The 20,000-nt window shown below is 44.0% G+C and overlaps 1 protein-coding gene across 1 annotated transcript in view; it reads right to left on the bottom strand.

Moving 5' to 3' along the window:
• LOC120553717 (heat shock factor protein 1-like) overlaps positions 1 to 20,000 on the bottom strand; it is a 34,153-nt gene that overhangs the window by 6,947 nt on the left and 7,206 nt on the right. The window contains exons 4-11 of the mRNA XM_039792409.1: positions 14,684 to 14,808; positions 13,305 to 13,380; positions 13,158 to 13,219; positions 7,262 to 7,340; positions 6,573 to 6,691; positions 5,221 to 5,405; positions 3,592 to 3,742; positions 2,221 to 2,292 (exon numbers count right to left, since the gene is read on the bottom strand). Coding sequence (XP_039648343.1) covers positions 2,221 to 2,292; positions 3,592 to 3,742; positions 5,221 to 5,405; positions 6,573 to 6,691; positions 7,262 to 7,340; positions 13,158 to 13,219; positions 13,305 to 13,380; positions 14,684 to 14,808 — 869 coding nt within the window. The remainder of the gene's footprint in view (positions 1 to 2,220; positions 2,293 to 3,591; positions 3,743 to 5,220; positions 5,406 to 6,572; positions 6,692 to 7,261; positions 7,341 to 13,157; positions 13,220 to 13,304; positions 13,381 to 14,683; positions 14,809 to 20,000) is intronic.

The following is a 20,000-nucleotide window of genomic DNA, read 5'->3' on the forward strand; positions in this document are numbered from 1 at the left end:
GACTGTAATCTGTAGACTGTAATCTGTAGTCAGTAATCTGTAGTCAGTAATCTGTAGACTGTAATCTGTAGACTGTAATCTTTACAGTAATCTGTAGTCAGTAATCTGTAGTCAGTAATCTGTAGACTGTAATCTGTAGACTGTAATCTGTAGACTGTAATCTGTAGTCTGTAATCTGTAGACTGTAATCTGTAGACTGTAATCGTAGACTGTAATCTGTAGACTGTAATCTGTAGTCAGTAATCTGTAGACTGTAATCTGTAGACTGTAATCTGTAGACTGTAATCTGTAGACTGTAATCTGTAGACAGTAATCTGTAGTCAGTAATCTGTAGTCAGTAATCTGTAGTCAGTAATCTGTAGACAGTAATCTGTAGTCAGTAATCTGTAGTCAGTAATCTGTAGTCAGTTATCTGTGGACTAATCTGTAGACTGTAATCTGTAGACAGTAATCTGTAGACTGTAATCTGTAGACAGTAATCTGTAGACAGTAATCTGTAGTCAATCTGTACAGTAATCTGTAGTCAGTAATCTGTAGACTGTAATCTGTAGACAGTAATCTGTAGTCAGTAATCTGTAGACTGTAATCTGTAGACAGTAATCTGTAGACAGTAATCTGTAGACAGTAATCTGTAAACAGTAATCTGTAGACTGTAATCTGTAGTCAGTAATCTGTAGACTGTAATCTGTAGACAGTAATCTGTAGACAGTAATCTGTAGACAGTAATCTGTAGACAGTAATCTGTAGACTGTAATCTGTAGACAGTAATCTGTAGACAGTAATCTGTAGACTAATCTGTAGACTAATCTGTGGACAGTAATCTGTAGACAGTAATCTGTAGTCAGTAATCTGTAGACTGTAATCTGTAGTCAGTAATCTGTAGACAGTAATCTGTAGACAGTAATCTGTAAACAGTAATCTGTAAACAGTAATCTGTAGACTGTAATCTGTAGACTGTAATCTGTAGACTGTAATCTGTAGACAGTAATCTGTAGACTAATCTGTAATCAGTAATCTGTAGACTGTAATCTGTAGACTGTAATCTGTAGTCTGTAATCTGTAGACTGTAATCTGTAGACTGTAATCTGTAGTCAGTAATCTGTAGTCAGTAATCTGTAGACAGTAATCTGTAGACTAATCTGTAGACTAATCTGTAGACAGTAATCTGTAGACTAATCTGTAGTCAGTAATCTGTAGACTGTAATCTGTAGTCAGTAATCTGTAGTCAGTAATCTGTAGACAGTAATCTGTAAACAGTAATCTGTAAACAGTAATCTGTAGACAGTAATCTGTAGACTGTAATCTGTAGACAGTAATCTGTAGACTAATCTGTAGTCAGTAATCTGTAGACAGTAATCTGTAGTCAGTAATCTGTAGACAGTAATCTGTAGACTGTAATCTGTAGACAGTAATCTGTAGACAGTAATCTGTAGTCAGTAATCTGTAGACTGTAATCTGTAGACAGTAATCTGTAGACTAATCTGTAGTCAGTAATCTGTAGACTGTAATCTGTAGACAGTAATCTGTACACAGTAATCTGTAGACAGTAATCTGTAGACTGTAATCTGTAGACAGTAATCTGTAGACTAATCTGTAGTCAGTAATCTGTAGACAGTAATCTGTAGTCAGTAATCTGTAGACAGTAATCTGTAGTCAGTAATCTGTAGACTAATCTGTAGTCAGTAATCTGTAGACAGTAATCTGTAAACAGTAATCTGTAGACAGTAATCTGTAGACTAATCTGTAGTCAGTAATCTGTAGACTGTAATCTGTAGACAGTAATCTGTAGACTAATCTGTAGTCAGTAATCTGTAGACAGTAATCTGTAGACTAATCTGTAGTCAGTAATCTGTAGACAGTAATCTGTAAACAGTAATCTGTAGACAGTAATCTGTAGACTAATCTGTACACAGTAATCTGTAGTCAGTAATCTGTAGACTGTAATCTGTAGACAGTAATCTGTACAGTAATCTGTAGTCAGTAATCTGTAGACTGTAATCTGTAGACAGTAATCTGTAGACTAATCTGTAGTCAGTAATCTGTAGACAGTAATCTGTAAACAGTAATCTGTAAACAGTAATCTGTTGTCAGAGGAAACAGGGACTTTGTTGGGAACTATTTTCAGCGGCGGATTAATCCACATTTAGATCACGTTACATCTGAACATAAAAAATATCAGCATTTAAAATCATTTCAGATCAGTTACATTCATTGACTCACATATCAGTTCGTGTTGGAACGAAGCGCCAAACGTCAGGTGAGAGTCCACCTGCAGAGGGAGGGGGGCGGGGTCTGAGGAGAGCACGGGGGAGGGGGGTTTAATGACACACCTGAGCTTCAAATGTACTCTCCCATCTGAAGGGAAACTTTTCAATGTTTATTCACACATGTATTAGTCTGCCACACAGGGTTAGAGGCATTCTGGGTAAAATCAGTTTGGGGACAGTTGTCGGCAGGCTTTGGGACAGATGTCTGCAGGTTTTGGGACAGTTGTCGGCAGGTTTTGGGACAGTTGTCGGCAGGCTTTGGGACAGTTGTCGGCAGGTTTTGGGACAGTTGTCGGCAGGCTTTGGGACAGTTGTCGGCAGGCTTTGGGACAGTTGTCGGCAGGCTTTGGGACAGTTGTCTGCAGGCTTTGGGACAGTTGTCTGCAGGCTTTGGGACAGTTGTCTGCAGGTTTTGGGACAGTTGTCGGCAGGCTTTGGGACAGTTGTCTGCAGGCTTTGGGACAGTTGTCTGCAGGCTTTGGGACAGTTGTCTGCAGGCTTTGGGACAGTTGTCGGCAGGTTTTGGGACAGTTGTCGGCAGGTTTTGGGACAGTTGTCTGCAGGTTTTGGGACAGTTGTCGGCAGGCTTTGGGACAGTTGTCTGCAGGCTTTGGGACAGTTGTCTGCAGGCTTTGGGACAGTTGTCTGCAGGTTTTGGGACAGTTGTCGGCAGGCTTTGGGACAGTTGTCGGCAGGCTTTGGGACAGTTGTCGGCAGGTTTTGGGACAGTTGTCTGCAGGTTTTGGGACAGTTGTCTGCAGGTTTTGGGACAGTTGTCGGCAGGTTTTGGGACAGTTGTCGGCAGGCTTTGGGACAGTTGTCGGCAGGCTTTGGGACAGATGTCTGCAGGCTTTGGGACAGTTGTCGGCAGGCTTTGGGACAGTTGTCGGCAGGTTTTGGGACAGTTGTCTGCAGGTTTTGGGACAGTTGTCGGCAGGCTTTGGGACAGATGTTGGCAGGCTTTGGGACAGTTGTCTGCAGGTGTTAGGACAGTTGTCTGCAGGTTTTGGGACAGTTGTCTGCAGGCTTTGGGACAGATGTCTGCAGGCTTTGGGACAGTTGTCGGCAGGCTTTGGGACAGTTGTCTGCAGGGTTTGGGACAGATGTCTGCAGGCTTTGGGACAGTTGTTGGCAGGTGTTAGGACAGTTGTCAGCATGTTTTGGGACAGATGTCGGCAGGTTTTTGGACAGTTGTTGACAGGCTTTGGGACAGTTGTCGGCAGGTTTTGGTACAGATGTCGGCAGTTGCGTGGTAGTTAAAAGCAGGTAAAGCTCCCTGCAGCCACTCTGAATGATATTAAAAACAGTATAACAGGAGACTTACCTGTCGATGCAGGCGACTGTCTGACAACTCTGCTGAAGTTTGGTGGGGCAGGGCGCAGAGTTCGGGGTGGGAACGGAGGCAGGTGATTGGCTGGTTGTGGCTGTTGGGAGGGGCCCCGCAGAGGTAGGGCTCATCACAACAATGGGACTGACTACAGAGAACAAAACCAGAGAGTCAGGGAGGGAAGTGAGACAAGACATTCATCTACTGACATCATCATACCTTTATAACCAGAAATCCAAAACCCTCTACATGGAACACAAAGACTCCGCATTCTCGTAATCTACCACACCGTTAATATCCACTCTCTGTGTCAGGTGTCTCTGTCTCTCTGTCAGGTGTTTCTGTCTCTCTGTCAGGTGTTTCTGTCTCTCTGTCAGGTGTCTCTGTCTCTCTGTCAGGTGTCCCTGTCTCTGTGTCAGGTGTCCCTGTCTCTCTGTCAGGTGTTTCTGTCTCTCTGTCAGGTGTTTCTGTCTCTCTGTCAGGTGTTTCTGTCTCTCTGTCAGGTGTTTCTGTCTCTCTGTCAGGTGTCCCTGTCTCTGTGTCAGGTGTCCCTGTCTTTGTGTCAGGTGTGTCTGTGGGTTTTCAAACCCTTTGTTGAACAGAGAGCACCATCTAGTGAGCTCAGAAAGTAAAGACACTGGTTCGCGAAGCTTCATTTGACCATCACTAGTGTCAGGTGTGTCAGGTGTTACCTGTCTCTGTGTCAGGTGTTCCTGTCTCTGTGTCAGGTGTGTCAGGTGTTACCTGTCTCTGTGTCAGGTGTTACCTGTCTCTGTGTCAGGTGTTACCTGTCTCTGTGTGTCCCTGTCTCTGTGTCAGGTGTCCCTGTCTTTGTGTCAGGTGTTACCTGTCTCTGTGTCAGGTAACACCTGTCTCTGTGTCAGGTAACACCTGTCTCTGTGTCAGGTGTTACCTGGTGTCCCTGTCTCTGTGTCAGGTGTTCCTGTCTCTGTGTCAGGTGCCCCTGTCTCTGTGTCAGGTGTCCCTGTCTCTGTGTCAGGTGTTACCTGTCTCTGTGTGTCTCTGTGTCAGGTGTCCCTGTCTCTTTGTCAGGTGTTACCTGTCTCTATGTCAGGTGATACCTGCCTCTGTGTCAGGTGTTCCGGTCTCTGTGTCAGGTGTTCCTGTCTCTGTGTCAGGTGTGTCAGTGTCCCTGTCTCTGTGTCCCTGTCTCTGTGTCAGGTGCCCCTGTCTCTGTGTCAGGTGTCCCTGTCCCTGTGTCAGGTGTCCCTGTCTCTGTGTCAGGTGTGTCAGGTGTTACCTGTCCCTGTGTCAGGTGTTACCTGTCTCTGTGTCAGGTGTGTCAGGTGTTACCTGTCCCTGTGTCAGGTGTCCCTGTCTCTGTGTCAGGTGTGTCAGGTGTTACCTGTCTCTGTGTCAGGTGTCCCTGTCTCTGTGTCAGGTGTGTCAGGTGTTACCTGTCTCTGTGTCAGGTGTCCCTGTCTCTGTGTCAGGTGTGTCAGGTGTGTCAGGTGTTACCTGTCTCTGTGTCAGGTGTCCCTGTCTCTGTGTCAGGTGTGTCAGGTGTTACTTGTCTCTGTGTCAGGTGTCCCCGTCCCTGTGTCAGGTGTCCCTGTCTCTGTGTCAGGTGTGTCAGGTGTTACTTGTCTCTGTGTCAGGTGTTACCTGGTGCAGGTTCTGTGGCGGAGCTGTTGAGGGTCGTCTGCGTCTCGTTGTCCTGCAGGATGGAGTTGATGAAGGTGGTGGGGGAGAGGGGCGTGTCTACAGGTGTGTCCCCCCCCTCCAGGACAGGACACAGCTCCACGTCAGGGCTGAGCGGCTCCTCTTTCACCTGCACCGATTGGCTGTCTCTGCAGGTCAAACAAGCCCAGTCATCTTCATATTTATTTATTCATATAAGTTGAGCCAAAGTGCTTTACAACCAGAAGGTTAGTTTACAACCAGGGTGGATGGTTTGAAATCTGCCTCTTTAAAAAAAAAAATTTTTTTTTTTTTTTTGTTGCTTTTATTTAATATTATATTGATAAAAAAAAAAAGGGTCGCTGTAGCCCACGTACGTAAGACAAACAGTAAGAGTTATGCTTCAGGGGGGCTCTACGCCGAGCGTTCGCTGTAGCCCACGTACGTAAGATAAACAGTAAGAGTTATGCTTCAGGGGGCGCTCTACGCCGAGCGTTCGCTGTAGCCCACGTACGTAAGATAAACAGTAAGAGTTATGCTTCGGGGGGGCTCTACGCCGAGCGTTCGCTGTAGCCCACGTACGTAAGATAAACAGTAAGAGTTATGCTTCGGGGGGGCTCTACGCCGAGCGTTCGCTGTAGCCCACGTACGTAAGATAAACAGTAAGAGTTATGCTCGGGGGCTCGCCCGGCCGTTACGCTATAACCGTCGTAAGATAAACAGTAAGAGTTATGCTTGAGGGCTCATGACGTGCCGTGTACCACGTCACGTAAAGATAAGCAATAAGGTTATGCTTCGGCGCCCCGAGCCGTTACATACGTACGTAAGATAAACAGTAAGAGTTATGCCTCGGGGGCTCGCCCGTTCGCTGTAGTACACGTCGTAAGATAAACAGTAAGAGTTATGCCCCGGGGGCTCTACGCGACGTTACGCTGTAGCCACGTCGTAAGATAAACAGTAAGAGTTTGCCGGGGGCTCCTGCGGCGTTCGCTGCCCACGTACGTAAGATAAACAGTAAGAGTTATGCTTCGGGGGGGCTCTACGCCGAGCGTTCGCTGTAGCCCACGTACGTAAGATAAACAGTAAGAGTTATGCTTCAGGGGGGGCTCTACGCCGAGCGTTCGCTGTAGCCCACGTACGTAAGATAAACAGTAAGAGTTATGCTTCGGGGGGGCTCTACGCCGAGCGTTCGCTGTGGCCCACGTATTTATGTTTTTGTATTCTTTGGTCTTTTCATTGTTTGCATTTTGTGATTGTTTTCTGTGCAAAGTGGCGTAAACATCAACTTTGCTTACTTACTGACTGACCGTACAGGAAATGATTTGACTGGTTCTCACCCTGCATCCATCCAATCACTGATCACGCTCTCCGCTGTGGGCGTGACCACATCTGTGATGTCAGAGACGATTGGTCCAGAGGTCACCAGAGAGTCTGCTGAGAGCAGACTGGCTGCAGCCTGAAAACACACACACACACACAGACACACACACACACACACACAGACACACACACACACACACACACACACACACACACAGACAGACAGACAGACCGACACACACACAAACACACACAGAGATAGACAGACAGACAGACAGACACACACACACAGACACACACAGGAAATTAAGTAATTAAGTAGAAACAGAGAGAGATGTGGAGCTGACAGGTGGGTCAGAGACAGGTGAGACATGGACAGGTGAGACAGACAGGTGGGTCAGAGACAGGTGGGTCAGAGACAGGTGAGACAGGGACAGGTGAGACAGAGACAGGTGAGACAGAGACAGGTGGGTCAGAGACAGGTGAGACATGGACAGGTGAGACAGGGACAGGTGAGACAGAGACAGGTGAGACAGAGACAGGTGACAGACAGCTGGGTCAGAAACAGGTGAGACATGGACAGGTGAGACAGAGACAGCTGGGTCAGAAACAGGTGAGACATGGACAGGTGAGACAGGGACAGCTGGGTCAGAGACAGCTAGGTCAGAAACAGGTGAGTCAGAGACAGGTGAATCAGACAGGTTACCTGCATGTGCTCCAATGAGAACTGGCGGCTGTATTTAGGCATGGAGTGGGCGGAGCTAGAGTCATTCAGCATCAGAGGACTGCACACCGACAGAGAGAAACCAGGAAACACATAAATAAACAAATATAAGGCCGCATGGTGGCTCAAGGGTTAACCCTTCTGCCTCCCAGTAAGAAGGTTCTGGGTTCGAGTCCAGGTCGTCCCGGGCCTTTCTGTGTGGAGTTTGCGTGTTCTCCCCGTGTTTGCGTGGGTTTCCTCCCACCATTAAAGATATGCATACTAGGCAGCTAGGACTACAGCTGAAAATTAGCCGACTAACACTGGCGCATTTACAGAAATGTTCATTCAAGTTTGGACACACCTTTCCTTTATTTTCATGACTATTTACATTATAGATTCTCACCGAAGGCATCAAAACTATGAATGAACACATGTGGAATTATGTACTTAACTAAAAAGTTAAGTACATAATGTACACTCCCCTAAAGGATTATTAGGAACACCCTACTAAGACCCTGTTTGACCCCCTTTACCTTCAGAACTGCCTTCATTCTTGGTGGCATTGATTCAACAAGGAGCTGGAAGCATTCTGTAGAAATGTTGGCCCATATTGAGAGGAGAGGGTCTTGCAGTTGATGGAGATTTGGGGGATGCACATCCAGGGCACGAAGCTCCCGTTCCACCACATCCCAAAGATGTTCTATTGGGGTGAGATCTGGTGACTGGGGGGGCATTTTAGTCCAGGGAACTCATCGTCATGGTAAAGAAACCAATCTGAAATGATGTGAGCTTTGTGACCTGGAGCATTATCCTGCTGGAGGTATCATCAGAGGATGGTCCATGGTGGTCATAAAGGGAGGACATGGTCAGAGACCAGGCTCAGGTAGGCTGGGGCATTAAACCATGCTCAGGTAGGCTGGGGCATTTAAACAATGCTCAGGTAGGCTGGGGCATTTAAACAATGCTCAGGTAGGCTGGGGCATTAAACCATGCTCAGGTAGGCTGGGGCATTTAAACAATGCTCAGGTAGGCTGGGGCATTTAAACAATGCTCAGGTAGGCTGGGGCATTTAAACCATGCTCAGGTAGGCTGGGGCATTAAACCATGCTCAGGTAGGCTGGGGCATTAAACCATGCTCAGGTAGGCTGGGGCATTAAACCATGCTCAGGTAGGCTGGGGCATTAAACCATGCTCAGGTAGGCTGGGGCATTTAAACCATGCTCAGGTAGGCTGGGGCATTAAACCATGCTCAGGTAGGCTGGGGCATTTAAAACCATGCTCAGGTAGGCTGGGGCATTTAAACCATGCTCAGGTAGGCTGGGGCATTTTAAACCATGCTCAGGTAGGCTGGGGCATTAAACCATGCTCAGGTAGGCTGGGGCATTAAACCATGCTCAGGTAGGCTGGGGCATTAAACCATGCTCAGGTAGGCTGGGGCATTAAACCATGCTCAGGTAGGCTGGGGCTTTTAAACAATGCTCAGGTAGGCTGGGGCATTTAAACAATGCTCAGGTAGGCTGGGGCATTAAACAATGCTCAGGTAGGCTGGGGCATTAAACCATGCTCAGGTAGGCTGGGGCATTAAACCATGCTCAGGTAGGCTGGGGCTTTTAAACGATGCTCAGGTAGGCTGGGGCATTAAACCATGCTCAGGTAGGCTGGGGCATTAAACCATGCTCAGGTAGGCTGGGGCATTAAACCATGCTCAGGTAGGCTGGGGCATTTAAACCATGCTCAGGTAGGCTGGGGCATTAAACCATGCTCAGGTAGGCTGGGGCTTTTAAACCATGCTCAGGTAGGCTGGGGCATTAAACCATGCTCAGGTAGGCTGGGGCATTAAACCATGCTCAGGTAGGCTGGGGCATTAAACCATGCTCAGGTAGGCTGGGGCATTAAACCATGCTCAGGTAGGCTGGGGCTTTTAAACAATGCTCAGGTAGGCTGGGGCATTAAACCATGCTCAGGTAGGCTGGGGCATTAAACCATGCTCAGGTAGGCTGGGGGCATTAAACCATGCTCAGGTAGGCTGGGGCATTAAACCATGCTCAGGTAGGCTGGGGCATTGAAACGATGCTCAGGTAGGCTGGGGCATTAAACCATGCTCAGGTAGGCTGGGGCATTACACCAAGCCATGCTCAGGTAGGCTGGGGCATTAAACCATGCTCAGGTGCGCTGGGGCTTTATCAAGACATGCTGGCGGTGCAATAAACTACACCAAAACAAAAACAACAAAAACAAAAAAAAAAAAAAAAAAAAAAAAAAAAAAGCAGCCTAAAGTGTGCCATCCCCCCCCCCCCCCCCCGCCCGGTAACAAGGCATGATGGGTCCCCACACCACATTACACCCCCACCACCAGCAGCCTGCCCGAGTGGTAACAAGACATGATGGGTCCCCACACCATTACACCCCCACCACCAGCAGCCTGCCCAGTGGTAACAAGACATGATGGGTCCCCACACCCATTACACCCCCACACCAGCAGCCTGCCCAGTGGTAACAAGGCATGATGGGTCCCCACACCATTTACACCACCACCACCAGCCTGCCCAGTGGTAACAAGGCATGATGGGTCCCCACACCATTACACCACCAGCAGCAGCAGCCTGCCCGAGTGGTAACAAGGCATGATGGGTCCCCACACCATTACACCACCACCACCAGCCTGCCCAGTGGTAACAAGGCATGATGGGTCCCCACACCATTACACCACCAGCAGCCTGCCCGAGTGGTAACAAGACATGATGGGTCCCCCACACCATTACACCCCCACCACCAGCAGCCTGCCCAGTGGTAACAAGGCATGATGGGTCCCCACACCATTACACCACCAGCAGCCTGCCCGAGTGGTAACAAGACATGATGGGTCCCCCACACCATTACACCCCACCACCAGCAGCCTGCCCAGTGGTAACAAGACATGATGGGTCCCCACACCATTACACCACCACCACCAGCCTGCCCAGTGGTAACAAGACATGATGGGTCCCCCACACCATTACACCACCACCAGCCTGCCCAGTGGTAACAAGACATGATGGGTCCCCCACACCATTACACCCCCACCACCAGCCTGCCCAGTGGTAACAAGACATGATGGGTCCCCACACCATTACACCCCCACCAGCCTGCCCAGTGGTAACAAGACATGATGGGTCCCCACACCATTACACCCCACCAGCCTGCCCGAGTGGTAACAAGACATGATGGGTCCCCACACCATTACACCCCCACCAGCCTGCCCAGTGGTAACAAGACATGATGGGTCCCCACACCATTACACCCCACCACCAGCCTGCCCAGTGGTAACAAGACATGATGGGTCCCCACACCATTACACCCCCACCACCAGCCTGCCCGTGGTAACAAGGCATGATGGGTCCCCCCACACCATTACACCACCACCAGCAGCCTGACCAGTGGTAACAAGACATGATGGGTCCCCCACACCATTACACCACCACCAGCAGCCTGACCAGTGGTAACAAGACATGATGGGTCCCCAACACCATTAACCCTACCACCAGCCTGCCCAGTGGTAACAAGACATGATGGGTCCCCACACCATTACACCACCACCAGCCTTCCCAGTGGTAACAAGACATGATGGGTCCCCCACACCATTACACCCCCACCACCAGCCTGCCCAGTGGTAACAAGACATGATGGGTCCCCCACACCATTACACCACCACCAGCCTGCCCAGTGGTAACAAGGCATGATGGGTCCCCCACACCATTACACCCCCACCACCAGCCTGCCCAGTGGCAACAAGGCATGGATGGGCCCCCACACCATTCCACCACCACCAGCCTGCCCAGTGGTAACAAGGCATGATGGGTCCCCACACCATTACACCCCACCAGCCTGCCCAGAGGTAACAAGACATGATGGGTCCCCACACCATTACACCAGCAGCAGCCTGCCCAGTGGTAGTAACAAGGCATGATGGGTCCCCACACCATTACACCACCACCACCAGCCTGCCCGAGTGGTAACAAGGCATGATGGGTCCCCACACCATTACTACACCACCAGCCTGCCCAGAGGTCAAGGCATGATGGGTCCCCACACCATTACACCACCACCAGCAGCCTGCCCAGGTGGTAACAAGGACATGATGGGTCCCCACACCATTACACCACCACCAGCCTGCCCAGAGGTAACAAGGCATGATGGGTCCCCACACCATTACACCCCCCACCAGCCTGCCCAGTGGTAACAAGACATGATGGGTCCCCACACCATTACACCCCCACCAGCCTGCCCAGTGGTAACAAGACATGATGGGTCCCCCACACCATTACACCCCCACCAGCCTGCCCAGTGGTAACAAGACATGATGGGTCCCCCACACCATTACACCCCCACCAGCCTGCCCAGTGGTAACAAGGCATGATGGGTCCCCCACACCATTACACCCCACCAGCCTGCCCAGTGGTAACAAGGCATGATGGGTCCCCACACCATTACACCCCCCCAGCCTGCCCAGTGGTAACAAGACATGATGGGTCCCCACACCATTACACCACCACCACCACCAGCCGCGCCCAGTGGCAAAGGCATGATGGGTCCCCACACCATTACACCACCACCACCACCAGCCTGCCCGAGTGGCAACAAGGCATGATGGGTCCCCCGCATTACACCACCACCACCACCAGCCTGCCCAGTGGCAACAAGGCATGATGGGTCCCCCACACCATTACACCACCACCAGCCTGCCCAGTGGCAACAAGGCATGATGGGTCCCCCACACCATTACACCACCACCAGCCTGCCCAGTGGCAACAAGGCATGATGGGTCCCCCACACCATTACACCACCACCAGCCTGCCCAGTGGCAACAAGGCATGATGGGTCCATGTTCTCATTCTGTTTACTCCAAATTCTGACTCTACCATCTGAATGTCTCAACAGAAATCGAGACTCATCAGACCAGGCAACATTTTTACAGTCTCCAACTGTCCAATTTTAGTGAGCTTGTGCAAATTGTAGCCTCATGTTCTTATTTCTAGTGGAGATGAGTGGTACCCGGGGGGGTCTTCTGCTGGTGTAGCCCAGCCACCTCGGTTGTAACGAGAGGTTATTTGAGTCAAAGTTGATCTTCTATCAGCTGGAATCAGTCGGCCCATTCTCCTCTGACCTCTAGCATCAACAAGGCATGTTCACCTCCCAGGACTGCAGCATGCTGGATGTTTTTACTTTTTCAGACCATTCTTTGTAAACCCTAGAAATGGTTGTGGGTGTAAATCCCAGTAACTGAGCAGACCAGCCCGTCTGGCACCAACAACCAGGCCACGCTCAGAGTAGCTTAGATCACCTTTCTTTCCCATTCTGACATTCAGTTTGGAGTTCAGGAGATAGTCTAGACCTGGACCACACCCCTACATGCATTGAAGCAGCTGCCATGTGATTGGTTGATTAGATAATTGCATTAACGAGAAATCTTACAGGTGTTCCTAAAAATTCTTTAAGGTGAGTGTGTGTGTGTGTATATATATATATATATATATATATATATACACACACACATACACACACACCACAGTGCTCAGTATAAGTTTATGAACCCATGCTAAAGTCGACTAAAAAGTGGAATAAAAAAACAAATCATCTTTTGGAAATTGATCTTAATGCCGCCTTAATTAAAAAAAATTTGAATAATCCAGCCTTTAAGGACACCAATTTTCTTTGTGAATGAATAATGTATCGTAAATAAATACAAGGTTCATAAATTTAGAAAAAAACTGGAAAAGTTATGGAATTTGAAAAATGCAAATTCCAGGCCTGGAAAGGTTTTGGAAACATAAAAAGACCCAGAAAGTTTTGGAAAAGTCTTGGAATTTTTTTTAACACAGCATAATAATATGTATTAAATATTCAGCAGTAAACTCACATTTTCCTCTTGACTCCCATGATCCTGTTGGACTGGACGAGAGAAACCAGGAACTGGATCAGCTGCAGAGAGAGCGAGAGAGAGAGAGAGAGGTAAGCTAACGTGCTAACATGCTAACGTGCTAACATGTTGATTAGGGTTGGGTACCTTGTTGACGACTTTCTGTTGCTGAAGGTGTTTCTGTCTCAGACTGGCCACCTCTCTCCACAGGGCCTCGTTCTCACTGAACACAGAGGAACAGGGTTAGCTAACATGCTAAAAGCTAGCTCTGACCCTAGCTCTGGTCCTAGCTCTGGCCCTAGCTCTGGCCCTAGCTCTGTTTCTGGTTCCAGCTCTGGTCCTAGCTCTGGTCCTAGCTCTGGTTCGAGCTCTGGTCCTAGCTCTGGCCCTAGCTCTGGCTCTGGTCCTAGCTCTGGCTCTGGCCCTAGCTCTGGTTCTAACTCTGGCCCTAGCTCTGGCTCTGGTTCTAGCTCTGGTCCTAGCTCTGGTCCTAGCTCTGGTTCTAGCTCTGGCCCTAGCTCTGGTCCTAGCTCTGGCCCTGGTCCTAGCTCTGGTCCTAGCTCTGGTTCTAGCTCTGGCCCTAGCTCTGGTCCTAGCTCTGGTTCTGGTTCCAGCTCTGGTCCTAGCTCTGGCCCTAGCTCTGGTCCTAGCTCTGGCCCTGGTTCTAGCTCTGGCCCTAGCTCTGGTCCTAGCTCTGGCTCTTGTTCTAGCTCTGGCCCTGGCTCTGGTTCTAGCTCTGGTTATAGCTCTGGCCCTAGCTCTGGTCCTGGTCCTAGCTCTGGCCCTAGTTCTGGCCCTAGCTCTGGCCCTAGTTCTGGCCCTAGCTCTGGCTCTGGTCCTAGCTCTGGTCCTGGTCCTAGCTCTGGTCCTAGCTCTGGTCCTGGTCCTAGCTCTGGTCCTAGCTCTGGTCCTGGTCCTAGCTGGTCCTGGGGGTCTAGCTCTGGCCCTAGCTCTGGTCCTGGTCCTAGCTGGTCCTGGGGGTCCTAGCTCTGGCCCTAGCTCTGGCCCTAGCTCTGGTCCAAGCTCTGGTCCTAGCTCTGGTTCTAGCTCTGGTCCTGGTCCTAGCTCTGACCCTAGCTCTGGTTCTAGCTCTGGTCCTAGTTCTGGCCCTAGCTCTGGCCCTAGCTCTGGCCCTAGCTCTGGTTCTAGCTCTGGCTCTGGTCCTAGGTCTGGCCCTAGCTCTGGTCCTAGCTCTGGTCCTGGTCCTAGCTCTGGACATTGTTCTGGCCCTAGCTCTGGTCCTGGTCCTAGCTCTGGCCCTAGTTCTGGCCCTAGCTCTGGCTCTGGTCCTAGCTCTGGACCTAGCTCTGGTCCTAGCTCTGGTCCTGGTCCTAGCTCTGGTCCTAGCTCTGGTCCTGGTCCTAGCTGGTCCTGGGGGTCTAGCTCTGGCCCTAGCTCTGGTCCTGGTCCTAGCTGGTCCTGGGGGTCCTAGCTCTGGCCCTAGCTCTGGTCCTAGCTCTGGTCCTGGGGGTCCTAGCTCTGGTCCTGGTCCTAGCTGGTCCTGGGGGTCTCTGGGGGGTCCTCACTGTTTCATGGAGATGATCCTGGAGTCGATGGTCTCCTGTTTGCCTTTGATCAGCTGCACGTCAGTCAGGATCTTGTGCACGTCGTCGGCAGACATCTTGGCTTCGTCCTGACGCACAGAGGGCACCTGGACCAATCACAGAACAGAGACACACCGTTACCATGGACACAGAGGGCACCTGGACCAATCACAGAACAGAGACACACTCATAACGCTACCTCATAACGCTACGACTACTACAATAATACAGAAAAACAAAACTAATTGAGCTCTAATTGTATTGTTTATAGTTTAGCTCAAACACTCCTAACTTATTCAGAAGAGTGGAACGTGATCCCTACTATTATAATTAATTAATACTATTAGTGTATACGTGTAAGTCAGTTTAAATTAATTAATAAATATGCACTGGTGTGTGCTATGTGTTCCTATTACTGTTATGTTCTATATTACTGTAGTGCTGTATATGCCCAGGGACAACAGATGGACATTATAATTCAAATGATAAAGGTTGTGCGGAGACCCCCTGGTACCACTTTGTTGGTTATTTAATTTAATTATTTATAACTATCTCGTGGCCTCGAGATGCTATCTCAAGATAGTATCTCGAGGCCTCAAGATGCTATCTCAAGATAGTATCTCGAGGCCTCAAGATAGTGTAGAGATGTAGGCTGCATATCCATAGTCCTTTATAATTCTTCTTCATATTTTATAGCCTATATTTATACTTTTTACATGTATATATGTCACAAAGTGGAGCCAGGAAGCCAGAGTTTTCTTATGTTGTATATAGTGTGGTGTTTTATTTTGTATATAGTGTGGTGTTTCGGGTGTTTTATGTTGTATATAGTGTGGTGTTTCGGGTGTTTTATGTTGTATATAGTGTGGTGTTTTTATTTGTTATATTATGTTGTTATGTTTTGTTTTTATTTGTATATAGTGGTGTTTTATGTTGTATATAGTGTAGTGTTTTTATTTGTATATAGTGTGGTGTTTTTATTTTGTATATAGTGTGGTTTTTATATTTGTATATAGTGTGGTGTTTATGTTGTAATATAGTTAGTATATGTGTTATTTTGTATATAGTGTAGTGTTTTTATTTGTATATAGTGGTGTATTTTTTTTATTGTTATTTTATATAGTGTTTTAAGTGTATATTATTAGTTGTTTTATATATAGTGGTGTTTTTATGTTGTATATAGTGTGGTTTTATTTTATATATGTAGTGTTTTTATTTTAATGTGTGTTTTATGTTGTATAATGGTTTATGTTATATATGTTGTTTTTTGGTTGTAATATTATTTTATTTTATATAGTGTAGTGTTTTATGTTTATATATTATTTTTATTTTGTATATATGTAGTGTTTTATGTTTATATATGTGTGTTTTTAGTAATATTGGTTTTTATGTTGTATATATGTGGTGTTTTATTGTATATATGTGGTGTTTTATATTGTATAAGTATTTTATGTTATATATGTGGTTTATGTATTATGTGTTTTTGTTGTTTTATTTGTTTTATGTTATTAGTGTGGTGTTTATGTTTATATAGTGGGTGTTTTATGTTGTATATAGTGTTGTTGTTTTTATTGTATATATGTGGTTTTTATGTTTATATAGTGTGGGGGTTTATATTGTATATAGTGTAGTGTTTTATGTTGTATATAGTGTGGTGTTTTATGTTTATATAGTTGTGTTTTATGTTTTATATAGTGTGGTGTTTTTATGTTGTATATAGTGTGGTGTTTTATGTTTGTATATAGTGTGGTGTTTTATGTTGTATATAGTGTGGTTTTTTATTTTGTATATATGTGGTGTTTTATGTTTATATAGTGTGGTTTTTATGTTGTATATATGTTGTTTTATGTTGTATATAGGTATTTTTTGTATATAGTGTAGTGTTTTATGTTGTATATAGTGTATGTTTTATGTTGTATATAGTGTGGTTTTTATGTTGTATATATGTAGTTTTTATGTTGTTATGTTAGTGTTTTATTTATTGTTTTTATGTTGTATATAGTGTAGTGTTTTATGTTGTATATAGTGTAGTGTTTTATGTTGTATATAGTGTGGTTTTTATTTGTTATATGTGTGTTTTAGTTGTATATATGTGGTGTTTATTATATATTATATAGTTGGTGTTTTATGTTGTATATAGTGTGGTGTTTTATATTGTATATAGTGTAGTGTTTTATATTTGTATATAGTGTGGTGTTTTATGTTGTATATAGTGTGTTTTATGTTGTATATATTTTGTTTTTATGTAATATGGGTTTTTATGTTTATATGGGTTTTTATATGTGGTTTTAGTGTTTTTTTTTATAGTGTTTATTATTTTGTTTTTATTATATAGTGTGGTGTTTTATTATATATGTGGTGTTTTTATTTTGTATATAGTGTGGTGTTTATGTGTATAAGTTGGTTTTATATTTGTATATATGTGGTGTTTTATTTTGTATATAGTGTGTGTTTTATTTTGTATATATGTGGTTTTTTATATTGTTTATATTGTGGTTTTATTTTTATATGTGGTTTTTATGTTTAATATGGTTTTTTTATGTTTATTTTTATATATGTGTTTTTTTATATAGTTGGTTTTTATGTTTATATATTAGTGTTTTTATGTTGTATATAGTGTGGTTTTTATGTTGTATATAGTGTAGTGTTTTATTTTGTATATAGTGTGGTTTTTATTTTGTATATAGTGTGGTGTTTTATGTTGTATATAGTGTGGTGTTTTATGTTTTTTTATATAGTGTTTTTTATGTTATATAGTGTGGTGTTTTATTTTATATAGTGTGGTGTTTTATGTTGTATATAGTTGGTGTTTTATGTTGTATATAGTGTAGTGTTTTATATTTGTATATAGTGTAGTGTTTTTATGTTGTATATAGTGTAGTGTTTTATGTTGTATATAGTGTAGTGTTTTATATTTGTATATAGTGTATTTTTATGTTATATATAGTTTATTTTGTATATAGTTAGTGTTTTATATTTGTATATAGTTTTTTATGTTTATATATGTGGTGTTTTATGTTGTATATATGTGGTTTTTATGTTGTTTTGTTTGTTGTATTATGTGGTTTTTTGGTTTTTTATGTTGTATATAGTGTGGTGTTTTATTTATATAGTTGGTGTTTTATTATTATGTTTTATGTTTTATATAGTGTGGTGTTTTTATGTTGTATATAGTGTGGTGTTTTATGTTGTATATTTGTGGTGTTTGTTGTTTATTGTTATATAGTTGGTGTTTTATGTTGTATATAGTGTGGTGTTTTATGTTGTATATAGTGTGTGTTTAGTATGTTTTATGTTGTATATAGTTTGTTTTTATTTTTATATAGTGTGGTGTTTTATTTGTATATAGTGTAGTGTTTTTTTTGTATATAGTGTGGTGTTTTTATGTTTGTATATAGTGTGGTGTTTTTATGTTGTATATAGTTGGTGTTTTTTTATGTTGTATATAGTGTGGTGTTTTATGTTGTATATAGTGTGGTTTTTTATTGTATATAGTGTAGTGTTGTTTTTTAATATTAGTGTTTTATGTTGTATATATGTAGTGTTTTATGTTTTATAGTGTATTTTTATGTTGTTTGTGTGGTGTTTTATGTTGTATATAGTGTGGTGTTTTATGTTTATATAGTGTAGTGTTTTATGTTTAATTTAGTGTTTTTAGTTTATATGTAGTTTTTATGTTTATATAGTGTATTTTATTTGTATATGTGTGTGTTTTATATTATATAGTGTGGTGTTTTAGTTTATATATGTAGTGTTTTTATATTGTTATGGTGTTTTTATTTGTATATAGTATTATTTGGTTATTGTAATTGGTTTTTTTTTTATTATAGTGTAGTGTTTTTATGTTGTAATAGTTATGTTTTTTTGTATATAGTGTAGTGTTTTTATGTTTATATAGTGTAGTGTTTTTATGGTGTGTTTTATTATTTTTATTTAATGTAGTGTTTATTATATAGTGGTATTGTATGTTTGATGTTATTTTTATATATTTTTGTTTTTTATGTTTTTATTTATTGTGTTTTTTTGTATATAGTTAGTGTTTTATGTTGTATATAGTGTGGTGTTTTATATTTGTATATGTGTGGTGTTTTATTTTGTATATAGTGTAGTGTTTTTAGTTGTATATAGTGTAGTTTTTATGTATTATATAGTGTGGTGTTTTATGTTGTATATAGTGTAGTGTTTTATATTTGTATATAGTTAGTGTTTTTGTTGTATATGTGTGGTGTTTTTATGTTGTATATAGTGTGGTGTTTTTATGTTGTATATAGTGTGGTGTTTTATTTTATATAGTTGTGGTGTTTTATGTTGTATATAGTGTGGTGTTTTATGTTGTATATAGTGTGGTGTTTTTATGTTGTATATAGTGTGGTGTTTTATGTTGTATATAGTGTGGTGTTTTATGTTGTATATAGTGTAAAGCAATACGTATTTTTTTGGCCTGTACTGTATATATATATATATATATATATATGTGTATATAGAGCTTCTCAATAAAGAAAATTATTCCCTCTTCCTCCGGGAATGGAAGCTTGGTGCTTTGTTCTACACGTTTGGCGCTTTTTCAGAGTTTTTGACGATTATATTTCCCTGAAAATTGTGTTGCATTGTTTCTTCTAGGTTTTCAGCTTTACTTGCTTTTATGGAATTTTTTTTTTTCCCCACGCAACATTTTTATTGTTTGTTGTTTATTTCAAAAATGTTTTCTCTTTTTTAACATTTTCTCATTTTCATTTTCAACTTTAATTTTTTTATTTTATTCATGTTTTTTTGTATGTGATGATGTGGGGGGTATGGTGAAGGGTATGTGATGATGTGGGGGTATGGTGAAGGTGTGTGATGATGTGGGGTATGGTGAAGGGTATGTGAGTGATGTACAGAATTATGGTGAAGGGTATGTGATGATGAAATTATAGTGAAATTTATGTGATGATGGGGGTATGGTGAAGGGGTATGTGATGATGGGGGTATGGTGGAAGGGTATGTATTGATGGGGGGTATGGTGAAGGGTATGTGATGATGGGGGTATGGTGAAGGGGTATGTGATGATGAAATTATAATTTAGATGGTATGTGGCAGTGATGTGGGGGTATGGTGAAGGGTATGTGATGATGGGGGGTATGGTGAATGGTATGTGATGATGTGGGGGTATGGTGAAGGGTATGTGATGATGGGGGGTATATGGTGAAGGGTATGTGATGATGGGGGGTATGGTGAAGGGTATGTGATGATGTGGGGGTATGGTGAAGGGTATGTGATGATGTGGGGGTATGGTGAAGGGTATGTGATGATGGGGGTA

The sequence above is a fragment of the Perca fluviatilis genome, chromosome 23, assembly GCF_010015445.1.
Source record: "Perca fluviatilis chromosome 23, GENO_Pfluv_1.0, whole genome shotgun sequence".
Classification (NCBI taxonomy): Eukaryota; Metazoa; Chordata; class Actinopteri; order Perciformes; family Percidae; genus Perca; species Perca fluviatilis.